Source organism: Anolis carolinensis, unplaced genomic scaffold (genome assembly GCF_035594765.1).
Source record: "Anolis carolinensis isolate JA03-04 unplaced genomic scaffold, rAnoCar3.1.pri scaffold_8, whole genome shotgun sequence".
Lineage (NCBI taxonomy): Eukaryota > Metazoa > Chordata > Lepidosauria > Squamata > Dactyloidae > Anolis > Anolis carolinensis.
The window spans coordinates 23,805,738-23,816,378 of NW_026943819.1; the positions used below are offsets into that span (position 1 = coordinate 23,805,738).

Here is a 10,641-nt window from a genome sequence, read left to right on the forward strand (position 1 = left end):
AGTCATTGCATTGTCAAAATGACTATAAATTTCCTGTGTTTCCAAAAGTATTTCTACTTTGAAACTTCTTGTGGAAAAAAAAGCTTCCCCAAAGAAAATGAAATATTAAAAAACATTGAGCTGAGTTCCTCATCTGCTCCGGGATAGAATTCCACAGAACCAGAAAGAGAAGGAAAATACAAGACACCTTCGCTTTATCTATTAAAAATATCATATTTTCCTTTTTTACTGGTCCCTCAACAGCCATGAGCCTGAAACGCTCTTCCTGATTGCTGATAATCAAAAGCAATTCCTTATTTCTCCTCTCTTTCTCTTTTTCCTTTCTGTTCCCCATGAAGAGTTGCTTGACAACCCAGTAAGTAATATCACATTTGTCAAACATTCGTATCCTTTGCCACAGTGCAGCAACACAGCAATTGGAGAAAAACATTCAGTTCCCTTTCAAAGCCGGTGGAAAAGTTCCAGGTCTCATTTCAGTAAGACAAGGGGTCTCATCCGCCGAGCCACATCCTGCTCTAATGTATACCATGTGAGGTTTCTACAGCCCCGCTCCATAGATCGGCAGAGTGAAAACAGCCAAAGCTGACTTCTTCCAATCCAGCATCATGGGAAGAATGGGGGGAAATAGGGGAGGAGAAGCAGAAGGTATGCCTAAGGGCTGGCTTCACTGGCCCATTCACTACACAAAAATCCATGGCTGTTTCAAGGAAGTTTATCCATGTACAAGAGGGCTGGTGCCAAAAACATGGACAGAGATAACAAGACACAGCAGTTTGTGGGTTGCTTTTCAACAGTCCTCCCTTTCATCCCCTTCTTGTAGGTTCATATAAAGGAGAGAGATCTAAATCCTATTCTTAGGACTTTATCACACGAGGATGGTAAAGTGCAATTACCGAAGGATAAAAGCACCTTTTACCACATTTTGTTCTCCACTCTTTTGGTCGCATTGCACCTGAATAATGGTTGAACTTCCTTTTCATCAATGGAGGGGGGGGGGGGACCAATGAAACCAATATTGATGTTCTTCTGCCACTCTTCTTTGTGCAATAATGTTCTCCTCCTGCAATCCCGATACTGCGAAGCAGGGAAAAGTCTCACAAGGACACCAAAGCTGTGTGACTGTGCAATTTGGCAGAGTGGGAGAAGACAGGAACATAGGAAAAAATACAGGGTAATGATGGATAGGAAGTGAGGCTGCATGGAAGCCTAATCATGGAAACATATATCAATAAAGTGCTGATATTGTGCAATTGCAATGAGGCGTAAAAGTGATTGTTCCAATTATGTATCCATTCAGTTAAACAATGTGATTATGATGACAGAACAGGCTGGTGTGATAAAGTCATCAGTCCCAACAGGAACAGACACAATGAATCTGCGAAGTCACCATTTTTCATGTAGGTCTCCAGCTGTTGTTAGACTACATCAAGAATTCTGAAGGATTGGATCTAGAATCTATCTTTGGTAGTTGGAAGAGCTCCATTCACAAACAGAGATCTTTGACTTAATTTTCAAGGATTCTCCCCCCCTCTCCTTGGCATCACAAGTTATCCTGTACAGCAGGACCCCCCTCCCCACAGCTTGTGCCAACATTTTCCTGGCACTGAAAAGGGTGCCATAGAGAGAAAAGATAAGGAAAGCAGCTTCGGCCATCTAGTTGCAGTGGTTCCCAACCTTTCGGCTTCCAGATGTTTTGGACTTCAACTCCCAGAAATCCCAACCAGCTTACCAGTTGTTAGGAAGTGTGGAAGCTGAAGTCCAAAACACCTGGAGGCCCAAAGGTTGGGAACCACTGATCTAACCTTTCCTCTGCACGTCCTAGGTGGCATGAAGAATATGTTTATCATGTTCTCTTCCCCTCCCCCAAGAAAACCTGTTTTATATCTACAGCATGCCTTTTTAAGCCAGGATGTAAACCTGACATGAATTTCCAGGGTACTTGTTAGTTTTAAAAACTAACCCCCACCTAAAACATCTGGATGTGGATAAAACATGATAAAATGTCCCTTCCTACTCCCTAGAGGCTTGAGAGCACATTTAGCAACAAACCTCCCTCCACAATCGGGAGAACCAAGGCCCTTAAAAATAGCCTTCAGGGGCAATATGTGGTCCATGGCCAGATTTTGCTAATCCAGCCTATGGTAGTACCTCTAGGGTTAAGCTTACAATATTTTTCAAGGAGAGATGTAGAGTGATTCGTCTTGCCCTAGGCCCAAGAGAAGGTAGTCTTCAATATGTCAAATGATGGCAGTCAACAATATAGATGTAGGGGAAAAGGTATTACTCCCTGTATGGGAATCGTGAAAAATTAGAAAATGAGTAGTGGTGAAATAAAAATGGAAACGCAACCAGCAAGAATGTTTCGCCGCATGCTTTGGCTGAAGTATCTGCATGTCAAATGAGAAATCCCAATTGGACACGCAGAGATGTTTCCCATGAGCGTCACTGGGATTGCTGCCCTGGAGCACGGCCAGAAATTCCTTGTGGAAGCTGCATGTCAATCACCGGTCTGAAGCCAGTCCAGGTGGAAGGGAAGTAAAAGATGAAGGGTAAAGTGTGTGGTTATTTTCCTATTGGGCAAGAAGCCATCGGACACGACCAATGGCAAACAACACTCCAGCTGAAGAGGGAAGGGACCAGTCGGGAGGTGCTAGAAAGCCATCTTCTGTCTCCTTCCCAAGGTCTCCCTGCAGGGTTCACAAGCAGGGAATCATGATCGATTTTGGCTTTTTCCAGAGCTATAAACAATGAGACTAAAACACTAGAGACTCTTGTCTTCACTGGACTGTGATGGATTCCCATCAGCATGCAAACAAAACAAAAGACAAGCACAGCAAGGAGCAGGAAGTCTTTCTAATTAGGACCCAAAGACAGGGATGTTCCTCTGAGGCCAAAAGTCATGCAATTTGATAAACCTAAGTGTGTTTATCATGACTGTAAATAAAATGTTCACAGTGAAAAATGACCCTTGGGAAAGAAATCCCAGCTCCCACGGGATGTAGAAATGCCTTTGCAGTTATCTCATAGACCTTCTGAGAAGATATTTAGGGGGGGAAATTGCTTGAACAAATAAAAACACAACAAGTAGGGCTTGAATCCCCACTCAGCTGCGTGATCTTGGCCAAGCCATACTCCCTTGGCTTTAGAGGAATGCAATGGCAGACCTCTTCTGCACACATCTTGTCAAGAAAATGTTAGGGTAGCCATAGGTTGGAAATGACTTGAAGGCACGCAACAACAACAACATCAACAACAACAACAACAACAACAACAAGCACAGGTGGGCAAATGTGTCCCCTCAAGTTATTGCCTGACTGTAACCCCCAGCACTCCTCACCATTGACTATACTAGCTGGGAAAGATTAATATTGCAGCCCAAAAATATCTGTAGGAACACATGTAAAAAGGAATACAGGATAATGAAGAAAATAAAATGAGTACTTTTGAGAACCTCAGAAAGATGTCTATGTATAAGATTAATAGGATTCTGAGCGATAATAGAATAGCTGGTGAAATCAAGGGAAACGATTACATGCTTGATCATACTGAGGTATAAATATTTAATAGTACAGTAGAGTCTCACTTATCCAACGTTCCGGATTATCCAACGCATTTTTGTAGTCAATGTTTTCAATGCATTGTGATATTTTGGTACTAAATTCGTATATACAGTAATTACTACATAGCATTAATGTGTAATGAACTACTTTTTCTGTCAGATTTATTGTATAACATGATGTTTGGTGCTTAATTTGTAAAATCATAACCTATTTTGATGTTTAATAGGCTTTTTCTTAATCTCTCCTTATTATCCAACATATTCGCTTATCCAACGTTCTGCCGGCCCGTTTATGTTGGATAAGTGAGACTCTACTGTATTCCTGTACCTTCATATAATGTAAGGAGAAGTCAAGGGTGGGGTTCATGGGTGGGAATGGGGAGGTGGCGGGACTGGGGAAAAATATTTGTATTTTGATTGTGGAATATCAAGATTGTATGTTTCTCTGTGTGTGTGTGTGTGTGTTATTCCACAATAAAATAATGATTAGTAAAAAAAAAATGTTAAAAAAGGAAAACTACAGTAGAGTTTCACTTATCCAACATAAACGGGACAGCAGAATGTTGGATAAGCGAATATGTTGGATAATAAGGAGGCATTAAGGAAAAGCCTATTAAACATCAAATTACATTATGATTTTACAAATTAAGCACCAAAACATCATGTTATGCAACAAATTTGACAGAAAAAGTAGTTCAATACGCAGTAATGCTATGTAGTAATTACTGTATTTACGAATTTAGCACCAAAATATCACGATGTATTGAAAACAATGACTACAAAAATGCGTTGGATAATCCAGAACGTTGGATAAGCGAGTGTTGGATAAGTGAGACTCTACTGTATAACCTTCAAGTGAGACAATGACACTATTTAACAGAGGAGGCTTAAAGACCATTGAAAACTATAACTCCCAGGTGAGACAGCAGCACTTTTAAATAGAGGAGGCAAAAGGCCTTGGAAAACTATAACTGTGTTAATTCGATAGTGTAGATCAGGCAAGGGTAAACTTGAGCCCTTCCGGGTGATTTGGATTGTGGCTGCAACAATTCCTAACAGACTACAGTCCAGAACACCTGGAGGGAGGGCCGAAGTTTGCCCAGGGCTAGTGTAGATGTATAGCTTGAATGACTACAATGAGAACAAAGTTGTGTGCCACTTTATATGTATAATTTATGTATAATAATATATGTACAATGAAGTCAAAAAAAGGAACGCACTTTCTTTTCCCTTGCGCTGTTCTGCAGAGGTGCACTGCCCCTAAATGCCTCACTTATGGCAATGTCTATTGATTGTGGCCATGAGTCCTATGGGTTCATTGTGCCCTGAATGCAGGACTAGAAAAGAAAATCCACTCCATGTTTCAGTCTGAACTTTCCGGCATCTAAGGGGCTGACTCTGTTTAGGGGGCAAGAGTTCAGCACTCTGGACAGCTCCCTTTAAATCCAGAGCAGATTGACATGCAGCCCTCCTGGCACCACTGGCTACCACTAGAAAGCACATTTTTGTCTCTGGTATCTGGCAATGAACTGTCTTGGGTCAGAACAGACAACGAAGAAATGTATTTTCTTTTATCTGCTCAACAAGCTGCTAAGCACTTTTGAAAAGTGACCCTAACATTTAGTGAGAAAGAAAATGTCTTGCTATCCCCAGCTCCCCTAGCTTCCGCACATTTTCTACATTTCTGACATGTCTTCCATTTTTTAAAAAAAAAAAATCCACAAAATGCATTTAAAGATGCATCCGGCCACAATTTCCCAGCTGTAACACAGCAAGCAATGGCTCCTCCAGGCTATAAACAGTGACTACATTGGGTAACAAACAATTATATTCCTGAAAACAGGCAGCGGAAGGAGAGACGGAGACACAGAATGAGTGGAGAGAGAAAGAGAGATGCATGACAGCTCCAAAGATCCTCAGAGAGGGGCCCACTGGCAATCTCCAGCCCTGTCAGAGTTGCCTCCTCTGGAAGAATGCCTTCCGTCTGACCCATTTACTGGCCTCACTAAAAGAAAATAATCATTACAATAACTGTGCCAATGGGTGTTTGTCTTTTTTCTCTCTCCCTGGACTGCTGTTCAAAAGGAATTCCACGTATGCCAAGCACCCGCCCCATGAGCTGCCCTCTCTCAGAGCTGCCGACAAGCAATGACCAATGACCGGAGAGGCCAACTGTGCATAGCATCCAAACACATGCTTTGCATGCACTGAGTCCCAAGTTCGGGTCCTGTATCATTGCATGGCAAAGGGCAAGACAGCAAGGGGGAGAAAGGTACTCCCAGCAGAAACTTGAGAGTTTAGGATTTAGACATTTGAGAACTACATTCCCAGAGACCCCAGCCACTACATGACCTGGCCATTATCCCCGACCAGGGACTAGGTAAAGGTAAAGGTTTTTCCCTGACATTAAGTCCAGTTGTGTCAGACTCTGGAGGTTGGTGCTCATCTCCATTTCTAAGCCGTAGAGCCGGCATTGTCCGCAGACACCTCCAAGTTTATGTGGCTGGCAAGACTGCATGGAGTGCTGTTACCTTCCCGCCGGAGCGGTACCTATTGCAGTCATGCCGGCCACATGACCTTGGAGGTGTCTACGGACAACGCCGGCTCTTCAGCTTAGAAATGGAGATGAGCACCAACCCCCAGAGTCAGACATGACTGGACTTAACGTCAGGGGAAACCTTTACCTTTTTTATATATACTTGTAAACCGCCCTGGGTCCCCTTCGAGGTGAGAAGGGTGGGATATAAATGTCACAAATAAATAAATAGTGTACACAGTCACCATAAGGTAGGGCAGAGTGTGTAAAAAGGGCAAGGAAGAGCAGAGCTCTTAGTGGGCAGAACAGATGCAAGACTGGACAGAATGCCTAGTGCAGGGGTCCTCAAACTTTTTAAGTGGAGGGCAGGTTCATGGTCCCTCAGACTTTTGAGGGGCCAAATTATCATTTGAAAAAAAATACAAATAAATTCCTATGCACACTGAGCATGTCTTATTTGTAGTGCAAAAAAACCAGCAACAATAAAAGAACAATACAATATTTAAAAATAAAAACAATTTTAACCAACATAAACCTATCAGTATTTCAATGGGAAATGTGGGCCTGCTTCTGGCCAATGAGATAGTCAAGTTAATTAGGACTGTTGTATGCCTTCAAGTCATTTCAGACTTTGGGCAAACCTAAGTCTAAAACTGAGAGTGGGGGCCAGGTAAATGACCATGGAGGGCCTTAGTTTGGGGACCCCTGGCCTAGTGGGTACAGCTGGTAGGAGGAGGGGAAGCTGAAGGGCAAAGCTCCTAGTGGATACAGCTGCTGGAAGGAAGGAAGGAAGGAAGGAAGGAAGGAAGGAAGGAAGGAAGGAAGGAAGGAAGGAAGGAAGGGGAAGGGAGGGAGGGGAGAGAGGAAGGAAAGGAAGGAAGGAAAGGAAGGAAGGAAAAAAGGAAGGAAAGGAAGTTAGGAAGGAAGGAAGGATGGAAGGATGGAAGGAAGGGAGGGAAGAAGGGAAGGAAGGAAGGAAGGAAGGAGGGAGGGAGGGAGGGAGGGAAGGGAGGGAAGGAAAGGAAGGAAAGGAAGGAAAGGAAGGAAGGATGGAAGGATGGAAGGAAGGGAGGGAAGAAGGGAAGGAAGGAAGGAAGGAGGGAGGGAGGGAGGGAGGGAGGGAAGGGAGGGAAGGAAAGGAAGGAAAGGAAGGAAAGGAAGGAAGGATGGAAGGATGGAAGGAAGGGAGGGAAGAAGGGAAGGAAGGAAGGAAGGAGGGAGGGAGGGAGGGAGGGAGGGAGGGAAGGGAGGGAAGGAAAGGAAGGAAAGGAAGGAAAGGAAGGAAGGGAAGGGAAGGAAGGAAAGGAAGGAAAGGAAGGAAGGAAGTTAGGAAGGAAGGAATGATGGAAGGAAGGAAGGGAGGGAGGGAGGAAGGAAGGAAGGAAGGAAGGAAGGAAGGAAGGAAGGAAGGAAGGAAGGAAGGAAGGAAGGGAGGGAAGAAGGGAAGGAAGGAAGGAAGGAAGGAAGGAGGGAGGGAGGGAGGGAAGGGAGGGAAGGAAAGGAAGGAAAGGAAGGAAAGGAAGGAAGGATGGAAGGATGGAAGGAAGGGAGGGAAGAAGGGAAGGAAGGAAGGAAGGAGGGAGGGAGGGAGGGAGGGAGGGAAGGGAGGGAAGGAAAGGAAGGAAAGGAAGGAAAGGAAGGAAGGGAAGGGAAGGAAGGAAAGGAAGGAAAGGAAGGAAGGAAGTTAGGAAGGAAGGAATGATGGAAGGAAGGAAGGGAGGGAGGGAGGGAGGAAGGAAGGAAGGAAGGAAGGAAGGAAGGAAGGAAGGAAGGAAGGAAGGAAGGAAGGAAGGGAAGGAAGGGAAGGAAGGAGGGAAGGAGAGCTAGGCAGAGGGAGGGCTTCCCTTGGCCCCTTCCCCGGCGGGGGGTCCCGGCTCCCGACCTGCTTGGTGAAGAGGATGGCGGTGTCCCAGTACTCGGGGTGCTTGTCGCTGCCCTTGTTCCACTTCTTCTGCCAGGCGCAGAAGTTGCGGAGGGTGAGGGCGGCGTTGCCGGTGACCTTGGGGCCCTTGTCCTCGCGCCCGATGACCAGCAGCTTGACCACGGCCAGCTGGATGGCGTTGCCCAGGCTGGCGTGGCGGTAGAGCCGGGCGGCGGTGGCCATCAGGGTCAGCAGGTAGTGCGTGAGGTCGGCGCCGTGGAAGAGCGCCATGGACTCGTCGGCCACCAGCAGCGTCTCCACGAAGCGCGGGAGGGAGACGAAGCGCTTGGCTCGGGGGCGCGGCGGGGGCGGAGGCGGGGGCGAGGACGGGTCGTGGGGGTCCCCTTCGCGCCCTTCCTCGCGGGAGAGCTTGTACTGCTGGAGGGCGCGCAGGGCGCCGGCGTTGAGCCCCGAGGCCACCCCGCAGCGGGAGGCGGGCGCCGGGCCGGGCGTGGCGGGGGGGCGCCGGCGCTGCAGCAGGTGCTCCCCGGGCTCGACCCACCGCGCCCGGTTCCCCCCGCCCAGGCCGGGCTCCTTCAGCGGGCGGATGAGGTACTCGGCCCCGCGGACGCCGAAGGCCCCCGTCAGCCCCCCGCAGAGGCTCAGGGCGGCGAAGGAGTCCGCCTCCGCGTTCACGTCGCCCGAGTAGAAGCAGTGGCGCAGGTCCGGGGGCGCGGAGTGGGGCCCGCCCAGGTATTGCGCCACGAACGCGGGAGCCAGGAAGCGCGAGTCCGGGCTGAGCCGCAGAGAGAAGTCCTGTCGGAAGGCGCGCAGCTGGAAAGTCACCTCGCTGGGAGCGGGGAAGCGGCCTCGCTCCTGCCCGGGGTGGAAGGGCTGGCGTCGGGCGGAGGGGTCCCGATCCAGGCGCAGAGGAGTCACCACCTCGGCCTCGTCTGCCACGGGGCTTGCCAAGGCAGGCAGGAGGGCCAGGAGGGCCAGGAGGAGAGCCATGCCCAAAGCCTCCTCCGACTCTCCTCCAGCAGTGGCTTCACAGGGGCATCTCTCTTTCTCTTCCCTTCTCTCTCCCTTCTTTCTTCTCTCCCTCTCTTTGCAAAGAAAAGGCCCTCGGACGTGTCAGGGCTTTATATATACATCGCTGTCATGTGCCAATTCTTTTTTATATGGGTTCGCGAGCGGCGCTGCTCCCCTCCTGCTCCTTCTCATTCTTCCCCTCCTTCTCCTCCTTCTCTCCCGCCTTTTCCTTCCGAAGGGGAGGCGCCTCCCGGGCTCCTTCGTGGACTTTTAAAGCGCACTCGCGCAGGAGCCAGGCCGGACACTCCGGACAGGGATGCTTGTGGAGATGCAGTTGTTGTATCTATTCCGGGCTCTTATGGCCAGACTACAACTCAATCCTCCATCAGCCTTGGCTGAACGTGTGTCATGGGAATAGTAGACTAACAACATTTGGAGGACTAGACATTTCCCATTCTTGGATTGAAGGACTGCAAAGTCAATCCTAGCTGCCAAAGAAATGGGCTTGTTTGTTTGATGCATGTATATATTTCACACATCCACCTCAGACAGGGCTAGGTCTACACAGTGGTATTGCTATTCTTTCTGAATGGTGCCTCATACCAGTGGTTCCCAGCCTAATGTCCTTAGATGTTGGGTTGTTGTATGTATGTGCCTCACAACCTCTGAGGATGCCTGCCATAGATGTGGGTGAAACGTCAGGAGAGAATACTTCTGGAACATGGCCATGCAGCTCGGAATACATACAACAACCCTGTGATCCCAGCCATGAAAGCCTTCGACAACACCTTGTGGAGATGCTTTCACTTTGGAAAGAGTCTTAGGATGAACGGGGGTTTCCTTTCTTCATACAATCCTAGAGTTGGAAGAGACCTCATGGGCCATCCAGCCCAACCCCATTGGGCCAAAAAGCAGGAAAATCATGTTCAAAGTGTTGGGGGTGACCCTGGACCACTCAAGTCTCAATGTAGTTAGATAGATGATAGGATTAGATTGAGGGAATCCTTTCCCTGTATCCAAAGCATGCCTAGAATCATAGAATCATAGAATAGTAGAGTTGGAAGAGACCTTGTGAGCCATCCAGTCCAACCCCCTGCCAAGAAGCAGGAAATCACGTTCAAAGCACCCCCGACAGATGGCCATCCAGCCTCTGCTTAAAAGCCTCCAAAAAAGGAGCCTCCACCACGGCCCCGGGGAGAGAGTTCCACTGCCAAACAGCCCTCACAGAAAGTTCTTCCTAATGTTTAGGTGGAATCTCCTTTCCTGAAGTTTGAAGCCATTATTCCTCGTCCTAGTCTGCAGGGCAGCAGAAAACAAGCTTGCTCCCTCTTCCCTATGACTTCCCTTCACATATTTGTACATGGCTATCATGTCTCCTCTCAGCCTTCTCTTCTGCAGGCTAAACATGCCCAGTTCTTTAAGCCACTTCTCATAGGGCTTGTTCTCCAGACCTTTGATCATTTTAGTCACCCTCCTCTGGACACATTCCTGCTTATCAACATCTCCAATCAATGGCAATGCCCAGAAATGGACACAGTATTCCAGCTGTGGTCTGACCAAGGCAGAATAGAAGGGTAGCATGACTTATCTGCATCTAGGCACTATACTCCTATTGATACAGCCCAAAATCCCATTGGCTTTTTTAGCTGCCGC

The 10,641-nt window shown here is 47.8% G+C and overlaps 1 protein-coding gene across 1 annotated transcript in view; it reads right to left on the reverse strand.

Moving 5' to 3' along the window:
- The window catches only part of adamts15 (ADAM metallopeptidase with thrombospondin type 1 motif 15), a 36,304-nt gene extending 27,110 nt beyond the window's left edge, over positions 1 to 9,194 (reverse strand). The window contains exon 1 of the mRNA XM_062960891.1: positions 7,978 to 9,194. Coding sequence (XP_062816961.1) covers positions 7,978 to 8,967 — 990 coding nt within the window. The 5' untranslated portion in view covers positions 8,968 to 9,194. The remainder of the gene's footprint in view (positions 1 to 7,977) is intronic.
- Positions 9,195 to 10,641: the final 1,447 nt, after the last annotated feature.